The 20,101-nt window shown below is 43.4% G+C and overlaps 1 protein-coding gene across 1 annotated transcript in view; it reads right to left on the bottom strand.

The window, feature by feature from the left end:
- The window catches only part of RASGRF2 (Ras protein specific guanine nucleotide releasing factor 2), a 454,295-nt gene extending 437,024 nt beyond the window's left edge, over positions 1-17,271 (bottom strand). Inside the window, exon 1 of the mRNA XM_089693224.1 lies at positions 16,401-17,271. Coding sequence (XP_089549350.1) covers positions 16,401-16,676 — 276 coding nt within the window. The 5' untranslated portion in view covers positions 16,677-17,271. The remainder of the gene's footprint in view (positions 1-16,400) is intronic.
- Between the last annotated feature and the right edge of the window lie 2,830 nt (positions 17,272-20,101).

The raw sequence follows: 20,101 nt of genomic DNA, 5'->3' as shown, positions 1-20,101 counted from the left end.
CGATAAAACTTTATTTTGGTGATATTTATTCACTCGGATTTTTATTTTTGTGGCTATATAAATGAAAAAGTCCAAAAATTTTGAAAAAAAGTGTTTTTCTTATAAAATTTTGCAAATAAATAATCTTTCCTCATAAATCTTGGCCAAAATGTATTCAGTTATCTTTTTAGTAAAAAAAAAAGTATCCCAAATTAGTTTATAACCACAAATGATAATTTTTCTAAATTATTTTTTACATTTTTTATTTTTTTATATTATTATTTGTTTTTTGTTTTTTTTACATACTGTCACCCTAGCAGTAAAGTGTTACCATAGTATCACTGTACTACTTGTGGGGGGTGATGAAGATTTTTTTTTTTTTTTTAACACTGATTGCTTTTACACCCATAAAGGCTGTAAAAACAATCATTTCTCCTTCTCTCTGGCTGCATTCTTGCAGCCATGGAGAACTACTGAGTGAGCTGTGATTGAACAGCTTTGTACCATATGAACTCTGTGATCATTCACAGATTTCACAAGTAGTAAGCAATGATGTCAGAAGTGACATCTTGCTTACTACTCTTCATGTGATCACTGATTGGCCAATCAGTGATCACATGATCAGGACCTCACACAGAGGTCCCGTACAATCATCGGTGTTCCACTGTGTCCGGATGACACAGCGGGCACCAGAGCACGGTGCTGCGCACTCCCAGGGAGCGCACACAAGCAGGGAGCAGGGAGGCCGTTTATAAATGGCTGCCCGCCTCTGCACTGCTCCCATCCGGCCGTTTATATACATGGGCCAGACGGGAAGTGGTTAAGCCTTTGCTCTTTGGATGTACCATGTGCGTCCAAAGAGCTAAAGTAGTTAAACACAGATGAAAACACTGCAATGGTGTAAACAAGGCTCATTAAAATATATTCTTAATTTCTTGCATACGTGTTCAAACCATGTTTATAAACACATTGGATTGCATCTGGTGTAAGGCTAGGTTCACACCTATGCTGTTTGCATTTTATCCGTTTATGTGGTGCATTTTGCATTTTTGAACATGCGTTTTTGATGCAAATTGTGTTTTTTTTTTTTCTTTTTGCTAGGCAGATTTAAAATGCAAAATGCAGCAAAAACGCACTATATGCTTTTCTACAACGTTTCCATTGAAGTCTATAAAACCAAAAACGCAACTTTTCGCGTTTAAAAAAGACCCTGACCCTTTTCAAAAGATGCACCGGGTGAAAACGCGGAAATGTGAACCTGTCCTGTAGGAAATCATGTTAAATGGACTGTACTGTGTTTCTACAAATCGCAAAACGCTGCAGAAAACGCTTAGGTGTGAACCTAGGGTATAGGAGCCCTCAGTGCAGAAGATCACTTCTACTGCTGCAGAGTAAGGATATCCAGCATCTGCATTACTTTACATAAGAATCAGAGTATATGAAGGTGGTATAAATGTTACATACAGCAAATTTACATCAGATGTATGGGAGGAGGTGGAAAATTACAGCATGCTTGGGGGTTTACTTCTTTTTTATTTTTTAGGACCCATTCCCACCATGCTGATCCTCTATGGTGTGATGTGTTGACATTATGCATTAACAAGGGCTACTTTCATCTGAATGGGCTGCACAAAGCAGAAAAACAAACTAAAAACCATGCATGCAGCATTTTCATCAATACACTGAACCAAAATTCACGTTACAGCAATGCTGTTCATTGCACTGTGACACACATCTATCAGCAAAGTGTATTGGTATATATGGTGTTTAATGACGTCATCATGCATGAACCAAAAGTGACCTGAATTACAGATCTTTATGCTGATATAGGCTTTTATTGAATGAAGGTGCTTGCTAACATTGTGGTTTGCCTGGGGGCACTTAGGAGATGATGCACTAATTAATGTGAGTGCCGTTTTAAAGGCTTTTAATAAATGCTGTTTTAAAACAGAAATACACTCTGTGGTATGACTTTGTGTGCCTTAAGTGACAGTGAGGAAGTGAACATTGTCTGGGATACCTGAACCTCAAGAAGGGGAAAAAGGCTCTATAATGTCGCGTTCATTTTTTTATAAGGTGAGAGCACATCTTGAAGTGAAGCACTTTGCGGTGGAGGAGTGGAGTGAATCACAGGAGGAATTGCACTGAGTGATCAGAAGTGTTATACATGTTATTCAGCAAATGGAACTGATATATTATATCTGTTATTCAACACATGGGACTGATATGTTATATCTGTTATTCAGCACATGAGACTGATATGTTATATCTGTTATTCAGCACATGAGACTGATATATTATATATGTTATTCGACACACGGGACTGATATGTTGCATATGTTATTCAAGACATGGGACTGCTATGTTATATCTGTTATTCAAAATATGGACTGATATGTTATTCAGCACATGGGACTGATATGATATAGAGTTGTGTTCAAAAAATTGAATAAAGCTCAAAATCCTTCTAATAGCTTTTATTTCCATACACACAAATGCATTGGGAACACTACACATTCTATTCAAAATCAAAACATGAAGAAAAATATATCAAAGTTGTGTTGTTCCTCTAAAAAAATTGAAGAAAAGTGAATATTAGACTGTTCAAAAAAATAGCAGTGTTTGTATTCTTCTTTACAAACTCAAACATTCACTATATAAACTGAAAAATGTTTGAAGATTTTGCTTTCCTTTGAATCACTTAATTAACCTCTTGCCGTCCGCCTGCTGTTTATAAACGGCAGGGCGGTGGCAGTCCAAGGTCGGGTTGCCGTTCCTAAACGGCACCCGCCTTTTCTAGCTGTGCGCGCTCCCTAGGAGCGCGCACCACCGCGATCCGGTGTCCGCTGTGTCCTCCGGACACAGTGAAACACCGATCGTCGGACGGGACCTCTGTACGAGGTCCCAGTCATGTGATCACTGATTGGCGAATCAGTGATCACATGCAAAGTAGTAAGCAAGATGTCACTTGTGACATCATTGCTTACTACGTGTGAAATCTGTGAATGATCACAGAGGTCACATGGTACAAGGCTATTCACAACAGCCTTGTACCATGTGACAAGCTGTGACCAATCACAGCTCACTCAGTATTTCTCAATGACTGCAAGAATGCAGACAGAGAGAAAGAGAAATGATTGCTTTTATATGGGTGTAAAAGCAATCAGTGTAAAAGAAAAAAAAAAAATCTTCATCACCCCCCACAAGTAGTACAGTGTCACCATGGTGACACTGTACTGCTAGGGTGACAGTATGTAAAAATAAAAAATAAAAATAAAAAATAATATAAAAAAATAAAATTAAAATGTAAAAAAAAATGTTTAAAAATTATAATGTTTGGTTATAAACTAATTTGGATTTTTTTTTTTTTACCAAAAAAATAACGGAATACATTTTGGCCAAGATTTAGGATGAAATATTATTTATTTGCAACATTTTATAAAAAAAAACTTTTTTTCAAAATTTTTGGACTTTTTCATTTACATAGTAAAAAAAATAAAAATCCCAGCGGTGAATAAATACCACCAAAATAAAGCTTTATCTGTCTAAAAAAAATGGTAAAAAATTCATATGGGTACAGTATTGCATGACCGCGCAATTGTCATTCAAAGTGTGATAGCGCTGAAAGCTGAAAATTGCCCTGGACAGGAAGGGGGTAAAAGTGTCCGGACAGGAAGTGGTTAATATTTAGTTGTATAAGCACTGTTTCTGAGAACTGTTGTACATCTGTGTTGCATGGAGTCAACCAACTTCTGGCACCTGTGAACAGGTATTCCAGCCCAGGATGATTGGACTACATTCCACAGTTCTTCTCTATTTCTTGGTTTTGCCTCAGAAACTGCATTTTTGATGTCACCCCACAAGTTTTCTATTGGATTAAGATCCGGGGATTGGGCTGGCCACTCCATAACGTCAGTCTTGTTGGTCTGGAACCAAGATGTTGCATGTTTACTGGTGTGTTTGGGGACGTTGTCTTGTTGGAACACCCATTTCAAGGGCATTTCCTCTTCAGCATAAGGCAGCATGACCTCTTCAAGTATTCTGATGTATTCAAACTGACCCATGATCCCTGGTATGCGATAAATAGGCCCAACACCGTAGTATGAGAAACATCCCCATATCATGATGCTTGCGCAACCATGCTTCACTGTCTTCACAGTGTACTGTGGCTTGAATTCAGTGTTTGGGGGTCATCTGACAAACTGTCTCCGGCCACTAGACCCAAAAAGAACAATCTTACTTTCATCAGTCCACAAAATGTTGCGCCATTTCTCTTTAGGCCAGTCAATGTGCTCTTTGGCAAATTGTAACCTCTTCAGCACATGTCTTTTTTTCAACAGTGGGACTTTGCGGGGGCTTCTTGCAGATAGCTTGGCTTCACATAGGCGTCTTCTAATTGTAACAGTACTTACAGGTAACTTTACACCTTCTTTGATCTTCCTGGAGCTGATTGTTGGCTGAGTCCTTGCCATTTTGGCTATTCATCTATCCATTCGAATGGTAGCTTTTCGCTTTCTTCCACGTCTTTCAGGTTTTGGTTGCCATTTTAAAGCATTTGCGATCATTTTAGCTGAGCAGCCTATCATTTTCTGCACTTCTTTATATGTTTTCCCCTCTCCAATCAACTTTTTAATCAAGGTACGCTGTTCTTCTGAACAATGTCTGGAACGACCCATTTTCCTCAGAATTTCAGAGAGAAATGCACTGTAACCAGCATGTACAACATTTGCTGCCTTCCTTCCTTAAATAAGGGCAATAATTGCCACCTGTTTTTCAAAGAATGAATGACCTCACTAATATAACTCCACACTGCTATTATTTTGAACATGCCCCTTTCAATTAGTGATTCAATTACACAGAATCAGCAGCATGCATGTCATGACTGTTGGGTCTGTTGGATTTCTATTACTCTACTACACCTGCTAGTAAATTATTTGCCATGTAGAAATATCATTTCTATCAAAAACAGTGATTGATCAGGTTAGTGATGTCTGACTGCTATTATTTTGAACACAACTGTATATGGTATTCAGCACATGGGACTGATATATGTTATTCAACACACGGGACTGATATGTTATTCAGCGCCTGGGACTGATATGTTATACATGTTATTCAGCACATGGAACTGATATGTTATATATGTTATTCAGCACATGGGAATGACATGTTATATAAGTTATTCAGCACATGGGAATGACATGTTATATATGTTATTCAGCACATGGGACTGATATGTCATATATGTTATTCAGCACATGTGGCTGATATGTCATATGTGTTATTCAACACATGGGACTGATATGTTATATATGTTATTCAACACATGGGACAGATATGTTATATATGTTATTCAACACATGGGACTGATATGTTATTTGGTACATGGGACTGATATGTTATATATGTTATTCAGCACATGGGACTGATATGTTATATATGTTATTCAACACATGGGGCTGATATGTTATATATGTTATTCAACACATGGGACTGATATGTTATATATGTTATTCAACACATGGGACTGATATGTTATTCGGTACATGGGACTGATATGTTATATATTTTATTCAGCACATGGGACTGATATGTTATATATGTTATTCAACACATGGGACTGATATGTTATATATGTTCTTCAGCACATGGGACTGATATGTTATATATGTTCTTCAGCACATGGGACTGATATGTTATATATGTTATTCAACATATGGGACTGATATGTTATATATGTTATTCAACACATGGGACTGATATGTTATTCAGCACATGGGACTGATATGTTATATATGTTCTTCTACACATGGGACTGATATGTTATTCAGTACATGGGACTGATATGTTATATATGTTATTCAGCACCTGAGACTGATATGTTATTCAGCACATGGGACTGATATGTTATTCAGCACATGGGACTCATATGTGTTATTCAGCACATGGGACTGATATGTTTTATATGCTATTCAGCACATGGGACTGATATATTATTCAGCACATGGGACTGATATGTTATATATGTTATTCAACACATGGGACTGATATGTTATATACTGTATGTTATTCAGCACATCAACTGATATGTTATATATGTTATGTAGCACATGGGACTGATATGTTATATTTGTTATTCGGAATGTGGGACTGATATGAAATTAGTCCTTATCACTACACTATTATATTTGTTTTTTGGGCTTGGGTTATGTCACACATATAACACGTCAAATGTAGCGCTGTAGTGCACTGGCATGCCATGCAGAATAATTTTTTTGTGTGTGTCCTTATAGATATGAGGTCTGGTGTCAGGTATACTAACTAAACCTGAGCTTCATGTTTACTGCAAACTAGGACTGTTTCTGCTCATTCAATCATCTACATCCAGTACAAGCCCTATAGGCACATAGACTATGGTCCCCACGTTTTGGACAGGATAGGAGATGCATCTAGTTGTCTGGGTCCCCAGGAACAAAAAAGTAAGCATAATCTCTCCCACAAGGATAAAGGCAGAAATGAAAACCAGACAGAGGCTCTAACCTTTTCTCCTTTAGTCCAAAAGAAAAATAAAAAGGTTTTGGCTAGAGTTGCAATTTTAAAAACAGGAATGTGCCCCTTTGATGTACAGCTATAGAAATGTACATGTGTCTTCATTGCTGCTCATACCATACTGGACAAACACTTGCCTGCAGGGTATAAGGAAGGATTTGCAAGTCTTTACATGCCCTTCCTCCAAGAGGAAAAAAATCTCTCTTCAAGAAGACCAGCTATGTAAACACTCACTCTTGTAACAGCATATCTAATATACTGCAGAACTTTGGGTTTATTTGTTTATTTTTTTTTTTAAAGGAACGTTTTGGGGTTTTTTTTACAAAAACAAAAAAATTAAAAACTTGTGCATATAAAGAGTTTAACTTCCATCCACTTGTCTTATATTGTCAAAGCAAACCTGCTATAAAATCTAAAAGCAGCACTCATCCCCCACCTGGTGGGTGCCTAGAACAGGGTTAGAGGGGGCATTAGCTTTTACTATTCAGACATATTGCAATGCTGAACTCTTTATATTTAAACTTGTTGTGAAAGAAGTATATTCAATGAGAATGTGTTATAAATGTGAATTTAACAATTTAACACTTCCGCGCTATATATATTCAAATGTCACTTAAAGTAACAACAAAAAAGCAGCCAGCACAGTATTGCAGATACATGAAACATATAAAACAGAAAAGGTACAGTGCTATAATTAAAAAACTTAAACTAAACATGAAATAAAAAATAAATAAAATTAAAAAGTCCAATGATTTGCAAAAAAAAAAAAGTCTCTCATGGCAAATATAAATTCAAAAAAGTTCAAAAAAACGCCTCGGGAGTCCACCATCACCAGCACCTCAAGAAATACTGCCTCTTACCAGACTGCAATGACCACACAATTAAGTGCCGGTCAGGAAAAGCATAGTGCGGATATCAAATTGGATGATGAACTCAGACACTATTGACTCTGCAAGGATAAGGTGAACTCCAAATGTTGGATGTAGATAAACGCCTATTGGATCCCTCTCAATAGATTCCATCAAGGCATTAGCTCCCAAATGATACTTCAGGTAAACTGCCAAATATAGACCTAAAACAATGAATTATCCTCAAAGAGGACAAAATCATCCAAAAAGCAAAAGAATCCTCATAGTGTAGTACGATTAGCAGGATTTATTGCCTTACAACATAGTATTAAACGTACATCAAAAGATAATTAAAACAGCATTTCACCATATAACCAAACGGTATGTTTCTAACCAACAAGATGGCCGCCACATTCCGATGCGTGCTCACGTCACGCGCTCTGACTCCTGGGAGTCAGAAGGGTTTCAGAAGCCGGGAGGTATGGCGGTGTTTTAGGGTCATGTGACTGCTGTGATTCGCTGTCACGGCGGTCACAAGAACGGAAAGGTCCCGATCGCAAGAGGAGATCGGGACCTTTCCGCAAGTACCGGACATGTGTTCTGGGAGTGTGCAGGGAGCGTGCTCACAGCACATCTGTTTTTCTTAATTGCACGCAAATGTGCAGCCGCTCGGCGTCAAGGCCCAGACGCCGGGAGGCCGCACATTTGCATGCGGCCGGCGCCAAGAGGTGAAAGGAAAATCCTAATGTGCATGAAGCCTGAAAGCACAGCTTTAGAGATTAAAAAAAAACTACCCATGCAGTGCACTCACCCACCCACCACTGCAAGGGTTAAATGTTCATTAACTGTAGAGGATGAGGAATGAGGTATAATGCTTACTTTAGTCTTTGCTCCGGTGTTCTCTTGCCCTCGCTGTGGATGGTCCATCGCTGTCCACACATATCATGCAAGGCTACTGGTCCTGCACTGTACTTGATGACATCATTGTGTGACCACAACCTGAGCGCCTTATAGAATAAGCTTCGGGGGACAAGTTTCACAAATATACGGCAAGTGTTACACATCCCCAAGAGATAAAAGAACATTTATCTTTTGCAGTGGAGGGGTGGCCCAATGCAACAGTAGTTTAAGTTTTTTTTGGGTTTTTTTTTTTTTTTTTATTACCAGACTTGGGCTCTAACAAAATTTTACAATGCAGCAGAAGAGCTTTAAAACAAGCCATCTGTGGCAACTCTAGCTGCAGGTGCTACACAGCACTTCATCCTCAAAGATCACTGTCCTAGAAGACTCTCAACTTGAGTTTCAGTCGAGTTTCTAACTTATAAAACTGCCAAGTTTCTTCTGACAGAAAATCAGGGAAGAGGAGTTGTGATTTCAGGTCCGCTGTGCAGATAAATTTCTCCACAATGCCTACAGTTTCAGAGGCGACTGAGGGCATGTTTTAAAGCTCTTTTACTGCTTGTGTAGAATATGTAATTACATTGATGTGCACAGCATTGAGATAGTTTTACTTATAGGTACATTTGTGTCTCTGCCTCAAATTCCGAAATCTTTAAATTAAAAATGTTGGATCCTAGCATGCTTCAGCCCTCTGTGCGCTGCAATACAGCTAGCTGGATTTAAGAGAAATTTCTAAAGTACAGAGGTAAGTGTACGGGATATCATTATATCCTCTTCACTCTGATACAAAATCTCCCACGGATAAATTGGTTAGCCAGGCACTTCATTCCAATCATTTCTCCTACAACAGCACATTTCATACGGGAACATAGAAGACTATTATTAAAGGAAAAGGACAGTGTAGCTTTAGTGAGCTCATACTTTTCATAGGACTTACAATTTTTTTTACTAACATGCATTGCTATACTGTATCTTTTTCTTTATATTAAATATATAAAAAAAATCATAGATTAGCCACTAGAGGGAATTCTCTGTAGCTCAGTGCAATCAATCTGGCTCTTAAAGAAGAATTCTAGGCAAAATTATTATTTTCCCATGCAGTGTTGTTGTGCACTGCATGGGTGAAATGCTCGATTTTGTCTAAGGGCTCGGAAAGCATAGATATACTTACCTAATCCGCCGATCCACCAAGCACAAGACAGGTCCCAGCCGCCCTTGCCCCCCCGCATGCTAGCGGTCTTGTGAATGGGCTGTTCCTAACATCACCCTGCCCATAGACCAGCTCCAGACGTGAGGACAGCAGGAACAGTCCATCCCTGGATGTGAGGGAGTGCAGTTTTCCACAGCATTGGAGGAATAGGCAAGTACAGCTTTTCCCTGAGCTCATGGACACAATGAGCACTTAATGCATGCAGTGCGGGCACAGTCCCACTGCATGGGACAATAGAAGTTTTGAGAGAGAGAAAGAGGGAAGAGAAAGGGGAGAGATAGAAGAGAGAGATAAAGAGAGGGGAGATAGAGAGAGAAAGAGGGGAGAGAAAGAGGGAAGAAAGAGGGAAGACAGAGGGGAGAGAGAGGGGAGAGAGAGGGAAGAGAGAGAAAGAGGGAAGACAGAGGGGAGAGAGAGGGACGAAAGAAAGAGGGAAGAGAGGGGAAGAGGGAAGAGAGAGGGGAGAGAGAGAGGAGAGAGAGAAGAGAGGCGGGAGAGAGAGAAGAGAGAGGGGAGAGAGAGGAAATCACACTGCCTCAGTGTGAACCTAGCTGAAGTCTCCGGTCACACCGCTGCGATTTAAAAACGAGCGATTTGGGTGCAATCTCACTGCGATTTCTAAAGACTTTATTGCTACTTGGGAAGATTTTCAACGATTTCTTGCAATTTGAAGTACAATTTCCATTATATTGTATGTACAGTGGGGATCAAAAGTTTGTGCACCCCAGCTAAAAATTTGTATTAATGTGCATAAAGAAGCCAAGGAAAGATGGAAAAATCTCCAAAAGGCATCAAATTACAGATTAGACATTCTTATAATATGTCAACAAAAGTTAGATTTTATTTCTATCATTTACACTTTCAAAATAACAGAAAACAAAAAAATTGGCGTCTGCAAAAGTTTGGGCACCCTGCAGAATTTATAGCATGCACTGCCCCCTTGGCAAAGCTGAGACCTGCCAGTGTCATGGATTGTTCTCAATCATCGTCTGGGAAGACCAGGTGATGTCAATCTCAAAGGTTTTAAATGCCCAGACTCATCTGACCTTGCCCCAACAATCAGCACCATGGGTTCTTCTAAGCAGTTGTCTAGAAAACTGAAACTGAAAATAGTTGATGCTCACAAAGCTGGAGAAGGCTATAAGAAGATAGCAAAGCGTTTTCAGATGTCAATATCCTCTGTTCGGAATGTAATTAAGAAATGGCAGTCATCAGGAACAGTGGAAGTTAAAGCAAGATCTGGAAGACCAAGAAAAATATCAGACAGAACAGCTCGCAGGATTGTGAGAAAAACAATTCAAAACCCACGTTTGACTGCACAATCCCTCCAGAAAGATCTGGCAGACACTGGAGTTGTGGTACACTATTCCACTATAAAGAGATACTTGTACAAATATGGTCTTCATGGACGAGTCATCAGAAGAAACCCCTTCTACGTCCTCACCACAAAAATCATCGTTTGAACTTTGCAAATGAACATATAGACAAGCCTGATGCATTTTGGAAACAAGTTCTGTGGACCGATGAGGTTAAAATTGAACTTTTTGGCCAGAATGAGCAAAGGTACCTTTGGATCAAGAGGCGTAAACTAAAGGTTTTGCCATGGCCTTCACAATCTCCTGACCTCAACATAATTGAAAATCTATGGATAGACCTTAAAAGAGCAGTGCGTGACAGACAGCCCAGAAATCTCAAAGAACTGGAAGACTTTTGTAAGGAAGAATGGGCAAAGATGCCTCAAACAAGAATTGAAAGACTCTTGGCTGGCTACAAAAAGCGTTTACAAGCTGTGATACTTGCCAAAGGGGGCAGTACAAGATATTAACTCTGCAGGGTGCCCAAACTTTTGCAGGCGCCATTTTTTTGTTTTCTGTTATTTTGAAAGTGTAAATGATGGAAATAAAATCTAATTTTTGTTGACATATTATAAGGATGTCTAATCTGTAATTTGATGCCTTTTGGAGATTTTTCCATCTTTCCTTGGCTTCTTTATGCACATTAATACAAATTTTTAGCTGGGGTGCCCAAACTTTCGATCCCCACTGTATGTGAAATCGCAACAAAACTACAGAAAAAGTAATGCCAGAACTACTTTAGAAATTACGCTGCAGCAAATCGCACATGTTAAGATGCTGACATTCACATTCATTAGATGCAATTTTAGGTGCGATTTCAATTTGCAAATCGCACCTGAAATCGCACTGGTATGACCGGGCACTAAAAAAAAAACTAACCACCACACCTCAGGACAGGTAAGTTGCAAAGTACTGCATTTTGGTTCTTGAATTCAAATACACATTAATGTAGATAGAAATCTAATCACTAACTTCAAAAAATATAATTACAAGTCACTTTCAAACTTTTTAAATCCACAGCTGTCCTTAAAATACCCAGTAATCCTTCCTTGAAGACCCTTACTTAGGCACTCTGCCCGGGATATGCTCAAGTAACATACTCACATGTTCAGTAAATACAGCATTGTCCTGATTTATTCCACATGTTGGGTCCGTGCCTCCTTTTTTCTTCTTATGTCATCAGAGGGGCAGGCTGTAAGTTCCAGGTTCTTGCAGGCGGCCCCGTGATAACATGCCGCCAGCCCTTTCCAGCTGCTGTATGGAAGCAGATGCCTCCTGAGATATCTGAGAGATATCCCAGGAGACTGCTGGAGCAGGACTGATGCCATTATTACCTAGGCGAGAATGGAGGCAGGCGATGAGGAGAAAGGAAACTTAAAAAACAAATTTTGGCACTTCAAGTTTGTGAAATGGAGGAGGTTGTGATGAAAGGAAAATGCTTTTTTTGCTTTGAAGGTCCACTTGAACACTCTGAAATATTCCTTAGTTTTAAGAGTACTGTGTACCGAACAGACCTAGATGTCATAATAAACAAAGTGTTAAGAAACAAAACTCTTCTGATTGTGTGCCAACAACAAGCATCCGATAGCAGTAAATGCTACATCTCCCACACACAGGATGCTTCCAGCGTATGCTGATCTGAAGGGTTTATATGCATCTTCAATGAGACAAAGATCTTCCAGAGTCAAATGGTCCCTAACCCCTGACAGCTTAATATGCAAAATATCAGAATCTAACAAGTTTTCCAAATTCAAACCTTCATTAGACGACCTTTATATTAGACTGAACAATGCAGCATCTTGATATCAGATGGAATGTTACAGTGAAAATTCTGGGCTGACTTTGATACATTTTGGCAAATCTCTTCATGTGCTCAGTACGAGGAGCTAAGCAAAGCATGAACAAAGTGCTTCTCTCTGCAAGACGCGGCACGGTAGACTGCAATTAGATTCAACAGCGGAGCGATGATTGCAATCACCTCCTATAGATACACATCATTTCATTCACAGAAAGCAGAAAAGGCTAAAGAGAATCTGTGACCACAATGAAGTCATAATAAAGACAGAGCACCTGCATGTCTTCCCAGTATTCACTACATCCCAGAATACCAGCTTCTAGATTGTCAGCTCTGCCACCCTCTTCCTACCTCCTGAGGATCACTATTGGTTAGTAATGACACTCATAACAGTGATGGGACAATTGGCAGGGGCACAGGAGGCAGTAGGTACAGGAGACAGTAGGTTCAGGAGACAGTAGGTTCAGGAGACAGTAGGTTCAGGAGACAGTAGGCACAAGGCTCAGCAGGCACAGGAGGCAGAGGGCACAGGAGGCAGCAGGCACAGAAGACACTGGGTTCAGGAGGCAGTGGGTGCAGAAGGCAGCAGGCCCAGGATATAGTGGGTGCAGGAGGCAGTGGGCATGTGAGACAGTGGGCAAAGAAGGCAGCAGATACAGGAGACAGTGGGCAAAGAAGGCAGCAGGCACAAGAGACAATGGGTGCAGGAGGCAGCGGGCACAGAAGACATTGGTTTTAGGAGGCAGTGGGAGCAGAAGGTAGCAGGCCCAGGAGATAATGGGCACAGGAGGCAGTGGGAATGTGAGATAGCCGGCAAAGAAGGCAGCAGGCGCAGGAGACAGTGGGCATAGAAGGCCGCAGGTACAAGAGACAGTGGGCCAGAAAGCAGCAGGCACAGGAGACAGTGGGAAAAGAAGGCAGTGGGCACATAAGACAGTGGGAAAAGAAGGCAGTGGGCACATAAGACAGTGGGAAAAGAAGGCAGTGGGCACAGGAGACAGTGGGAAAAGAAGGCAGTGGGCACAGGAGCCAGTGGGCACAGAAGGTAGCAGGTACAGGAGACAGTGGGCACAGAAGGTAGCAGGTACAGGAGACAGTGGGCACAGAAGGTAGCAGGTACAGGAGACAGTGGGCACAGAAGGTAGCAGGTACAGGAGACAGTGGGGAAAGAAGGTAGCAGGTACAGCTGGCAACCATAGAAGCTGGCTGATGTTGGTATATCAGAGCACCCCAGTAGTCAGGAGTCCAAAAACACTAAAAGAAATTAAAAATCACATGTGGGCAGCTGCAATGCACTGTTGAGTGTCCTTATCTAATACTACAAATCCAGCCAAACTGGATGACAATTGAAATATGCATGCAATATCACCAAGTGTTACACAGACATTTGGAAACTCTCCTACAGGGAAAAACTCTATTGGCCAGGTTGGAGTCTTTCGCTCAGTTGCAGATTGTTCCCCCAAGATAACACAGATGACTCTCATAAACTTTCCTGAATAATAAAACACTGAATATTTATGAATCAGGAAAATGATCATTTGTCAGATCCATCAGCACCTAAAGGGTAATCACAGAGCGAGAAGCCTGTCAGACATGCAGGCATGATTTCCCCATCTTCCTTTCTGCATATTTTTACATAAACATGCATGCTTGGATCGCCAAGAACACCTTAACCTGACTGGAGCACAGCTGGACTGCCTGGGCAAAGCAAGACAACTGCACAAGATATTCAGACACCTCTGATTGCTGGTATATGAACCCTATACCTCATCTGACATCTAGAAGTAGCACTGACTTTCATCTATCCAACTAATGCAATAGTAATTACCCCTAGTATCCAAAATCAGGAGGATCCTTTCAATGCACCAAAACTTGCTCATGTAGTTGTATAACAATACAGAACACACACACACACACACATATATATATATATATATATATATCAATACAGTATATATATAGATCTTCAATAAAGTGGGAGAAGTGGTGTACATTCATACACATGTTCCTAAATCTTACAAAATCTTAACCTGTACACAAGGAACACATCAGAGCAAAGGCTTTGAGTGTACCTGTCCTTTCCCAAGTATTCAGTCCCTATTTTAAGTTCTCAGTTTCTTTCTCAAGACCTCAGTCGCTTTCATAACTCCTCAGTCCCTTTCTTAAGTACTCATTCCCTATTTTAAGCCCTTCTTCTCTTTCTTAAGTCCTTAGTGTCAGTTAAGGTCCTCGGTCCCTTTCTCAAGTCCCCAGTCCCTTTCTTAAGTTCTCATTCCCTATGTTAAGTCATCCATCTCTTTCTTAAGTCCTTAGTCCCAATTAAGGTCCTCGATCCCTTTCTCAAGTCCTCAGTCCCTTTCTTAAGTCTTCAGTCCCTTTCTCAAGTCCTCAGTCCCTTTCTTAAGTCTTCAGTCCCTTTCTTAAGTCCTCAGTCCCTTTCTTAAGCTCTTGGCCCCTTAGCCCCTTTCTTAAATCTTTATACCCAATTTTAGGTCCTTGGTACCTTTCTCAAGTCTTAAGTCCCTTTCTTAAGTCCTCAGTCCCTTTCTTATCTTCTCATTCCCTAGTTTAAGTCTTACATCTCTTTCTTAAGACCTTAGCCCCAATTTAAGGTCCTCTGTCCCTTTCTTAAGTCCTTAGTCCCTTTCTTATGTCCTCATTCCCTATTTTAAATCCTCAGTCCCTTTCTTACCTTCTCATTCCCTAGTTTAAGTCTTACATCTCTTTCTTAAGACCTTAGCCCCAATTTAAGGTCCTCTGTCCCTTTCTTAAGTCCTTAGTCCCTTTCTTATGTCCTCATTCCCTATTTTAAATCCTCAGTCCCTTTCTTAAGTCATCAGTCCCTGTTTTAAGCCCTTGGCCCCTTTCTCAAAACCTTAGTCCCTTTCTGAACTCCTCGGACCCTTTCCCAAGTCCTAAGTCCTTTTCTCAAGTCCTAAGTCCCTTTCTTAAATTCTCAGCTCCTATTATAAGATCTCATCCCCTCCTGGTGTCCCTGCCCTTTCTGAAGTCCTTGATCCCTTTCTGAAGTCCTGACACCTAAACCTTGTTCTGGAATTAAGAATCTGTATTTGAACTGGTACCACATCTCTGCTTTAATGAATCAGTACATGGATGGTACCATACGCAACATGTGCTTCACAGCCTGAAATGATATACCTAGGCAGAACAGAGGCTTAGTGGTTGGCTCTTGTGCCTTGCTGCACTTGGTTTGAAAACCAGGAACCTATCTGCATGGAGTTTGCATGTTCTCCCTTCCCTGTGTGGGTATCCTCCAGTTTCCTCCCACACTCCAAAGACATGCTGGTAGGTTCATTGGTTCCTGTCTGTATGAACTGGCAATGTCCATGGGTTATCCCATTCTACATGCCATGGCCAGGTCTGAACAGTTGGGGTGGGTTGGGGAAAGCCCTGGCGACTAGCTGTAAACTAAAATGATCCAAGATAAGAGCTAGCCCAACGAACGCCAAGAGCTGGATCTATATATACATCAAGTGTATACGATTCTATGGGTCAGATCTTTGAGGTGTAGAATGAGAGAACACAGGTACATATCCAATTTGTATCATGAGTAAAGCAATAGCCATAGGCAGTTTGTATAGATCTACCTACCTACCTTGTAACCTACCTGCATGTATTTGGAGTGTGAAAGGAAGACAGGGAGACCATGCAAACTCCATGCAGACAGTGTCCTGGCCAGGACTGGCCCCCAGTGCCAAGCACTAACAATAGGGGTACGTGGTGCAGACAGACATTTGGGGTACCTGCTTCTCCATGCTCTCCTTCCCCCCGCTGGCCACTATGGGTGGGGGGACCCGGTCGCAGCTGGCTCCCTCCAGCATGTAGAGTCCGGAGGGTCGGGCGCTCTGCTCGCCCTCGAAGTAGAAGAGGACATTCTGGAAGAGGGCGAACCACTTGTCGTGCCACCTGTTGGTCTCGGCCGCCTTCTTGCAGAGCAGCCCCCTCTTGGTGCCCTCCTTGCGGGCCAGGTGAGCCAGGTAGAGAGCGTGGCCCTCGTTACAGCGCACACTCTTCTGCATGATCCCGACCCTCAGGACATAGCGCCCCCCGGGGAACGGCACGATCAGCGCCCGGTACCCCGCACCATCGATCCGCTGCACCGCTCCCGACGTGGCAGACACACAAGTGGCCCCTGGATGCAACTGGGTGGCCCCTCACAGCTCCCTGCTCTCCGGCTGCTGCGCTGCTGTCACTCCGTCTTCTGAGACTCAACTCCGCTCTTCCCACGTGCTGGCAGCCAGGAACACGGCAACTTCCTCCGCCGCCCACCCTGAGCACTGCACGGCCGGGGATCGACGACTGAGAGCCCACCCTGCGGGAGCCGCGATGTGCCGCCGGGCGTCACGTGACCCTCTAATCGCCTTTCCCAGACATTCCCGGGAGAGGAGCGCAGAGTCCGGCTACACACCGCCTCTCCGCTCGCCGCACTCTGTGCTCTGCTCTGCGCTCTGTGCTCTGCTCTGTGCTCTGCTCTGTCACCAGTCCGCACTGTGTGCTGTCATCTCTCTGCACTGTGTGCTGTCATCTCCGTGCACTGTGTGCTGTCATCTCTCCGCACTGTGCGCTGTCATCTCCGTGCACTGTGTGCTCTCATCTCTCTGCACTGTGTGCTGTCATCTCTGTGCACTGTGTGCTCTCATCTCTCTGCACTGTGTGCTCTCATCTCCGTGCACTGTGTGCTCTCATCTCCGTGCACTGTGCGCTGTCATCTCTGTGCACTGTGGGATCTCATCTCCGTGCACTGTGTGCTCTCATCTCTCTGCACTGTGCGCTGTCATCTCTCTGCCCTGTGTGCTGTCATCTCTCTGCACTGTGTGCTGTCATCTCCGTGCACTGTGTGCTGTCATCTGTGTGCACTGTGTGCTGTCATCTCTCTGCACTGTGTGCTGTCATCTCTCTGCACTGTGTGCTGTCATCTCTGTGCACTGTCATCTCTCTGCACTGTGTGCTGTCATCTCTCTGCACTGTGTGCTGTCATCTCTCTGCACTGTGTGCTGTCATCTCTGTGCACTGTCATCTCTCTGCACTGTGTGCTGTCACCTCTCTGCACTGTGTGCTCTCATCTCCGTGCACTGTGTGCTGTCATCTCCGTGCACTGTGTGCTGTCATCTCCGTGCACTGTGTGCTGTCATCTCCGTGCACTGTGTGCTGTCATCTGTGTGCACTGTGTGCTGTCATCTCCGTGCACTGTGGGATCTCATCTCTGTGCACTGTGGGATCTCATCTCTGTGCACTGTGGGATCTCATCTCTGTGCACTGTGATCTCTGTGCACTGTGGGATCTCATCTCTGTGCACTGTCATCTCTGTGCACTGTGCGCTGTCATCTCTGTGCACTGTGGGATCTCATCTCTGTGCACTGTGCGCTGTCATCTCTGTGCACTGTGCGCTGTCATCTCTGTGCACTGTGGGATCTCATCTCTGTGCACTGTGGGATCTCATCTCTGTGCGCTGTCATCTCTGTGCACTGTGGAATCTCATCTCTGTGCGCTGTCATCTCTGTGCACTGTGGGATCTCATCTCTGTGCACTGTGTGCTGTCATCTCTGTGCACTGTGGGATCTCTTCTCTGTGCACTGTGCGCTGTCATCTCCGTGCACTGTGGGATCTCTTCTCTGTGCACTGTGTGCTGTCATCTCTCTGCACTGAGTGCTGTCACCTCTCTGCACTGTGTGCTGTCACCTCTCGCACTGTGTGCTCTCATCTCCGGGCACTGTGTGCTCTCATCTCCGGGCACTGTGCGCTGTCATCTCCGTGCACTGTGGGATCTCATCTCTGTGCACTGTGGGATCTCATCTCTGTGCGCTGTCATCTCTGTGCACTGTGGGATCTCATCTCTGTGCACTGTGTGCTGTCATCTCTCTGCACTGTCATCTCTGTGCACTGTGGGATCTCATCTCTGTGCACTGTGGGATCTCATCTCTGTGCGCTGTCATCTCTGTGCACTGTGGGATCTCATCTCTGTGCACTGTGTGCTGTCATCTCTCTGCACTGTCATCTCTGTGCACTGTGGGATCTCATCTCTGTGTGCTATCATCTCTCTGCACTGTGGGATCTCTTCTCTGTGCACTGTGTGCTATCATCTCTCTGCACTGTGGGATCTCTTCTCTGTGCACTGCGCGCTATCATCTCTGTGCACTGCGCGCTGTCATCTCTGTGCACTGTGCGCTGTCATCTCCGTGCACTGTGGGATCTCATCTCTCTGCACTGTGCGCTGTCATCTCCGTGCACTGTGGAATCTCATCTCTGTGCACTATCATCTCTCTGCACTGTCATCTCTGTGCACTGTGGGATCTCATCTCTGTGCACCGTGCGCTGTCATCTCTGTGCACTGTGGGATCTCATCTCTGTGCACTGTGCGCTGTCATCTCTGTGCACTGTGGGATCTCATCTCTGTGCACTGTCATCTCTGTGCACTGTGCGCTGTCATCTCTGTGCACTGTGGGATCTCATCTCTGTGCACTGTCATCTCTGTGCACTGTGGGATCTCATCTCTGTGCGCTGTCATCTCTGTGCACTGTGGGATCTCATCTCTGTGCACTGTGCGCTGTCATCTCTGTGCACTGTGGGATCTCATCTCTGTGCACTGTCATCTCTGTGCACTGTGCGCTGTCATCTCTGTGCACTGTGCGCTGTCATCTCTGTGCACTGTGGGATCTCATCTCTGTGCACTGTCATCTCTGTGCACTGTGGGATCTCATCTCTGTGCGCTGTCATCTCTGTGCACTGTGGGATCTCATCTCTGTGCACTGTGTGCTGTCATCTCCGTGCACTGTGGGATCTCTTCTCTGTGCACTGTCATCTCCGTGCACTGTGGGATCTCTTCTCTGTGCACTGTGCGCTGTCATCTCCGTGCACTGTGGGATCTCATCTCTGTGCACTGTGCGCTGTCATCTCCGTGCACTGTGGGATCTCATCTCTGTGCGCTGTCATCTCTGTGCACTGTGGGATCTCATCTCTGTGCACTGTGTGCTGTCATCTCTCTGCACTGTGGGATCTCATCTCTGTGCACTGTGTGCTGTCATCTCTGTGCACTGTGGGATCTCTTCTCTGTGCGCTGTCATCTCCATGCAATGTGGGATCTCTTCTCTGTGCACTGTGCGCTGTCATCTCCGTGCACTCTGGGATCTCATCTCTGTGCACTCTGCGCTGTCATCTCTGTACACTGTAGGATCTCATCTTTGTGCACTGTCATCTCTGTGCACTGTGCGCTGTCATCCCTGTGCACTGTGGGATCTCATCTCTCTGCACTGTGTGCTGTCATCTCTCTGCACTGTGGGATCTCATCTCTGTGCACTATCATCTCTCTGCACTGTGCGCTGTCATCTCCGTGCACTGTGGGATCTCATCTCTGTGTTACTGTGTGCTGTCATCTCTGTGTGCTCTCATCTCTCTGCACTGTGTGCTGTCATCTCCGTGCACTGTGTGCTGTCATCTCTCTGCACTG

Source organism: Staurois parvus, unplaced genomic scaffold (assembly GCF_062004578.1).
Source record: "Staurois parvus isolate SC_StPar_1 unplaced genomic scaffold, SC_StPar_1.0 ptg000618l, whole genome shotgun sequence".
Taxonomy (NCBI): domain Eukaryota; kingdom Metazoa; phylum Chordata; class Amphibia; order Anura; family Ranidae; genus Staurois; species Staurois parvus.
The sequence above is the reverse complement of the archived record's forward strand: the minus strand, read 5'-3'. Positions and strand labels throughout refer to the sequence as shown.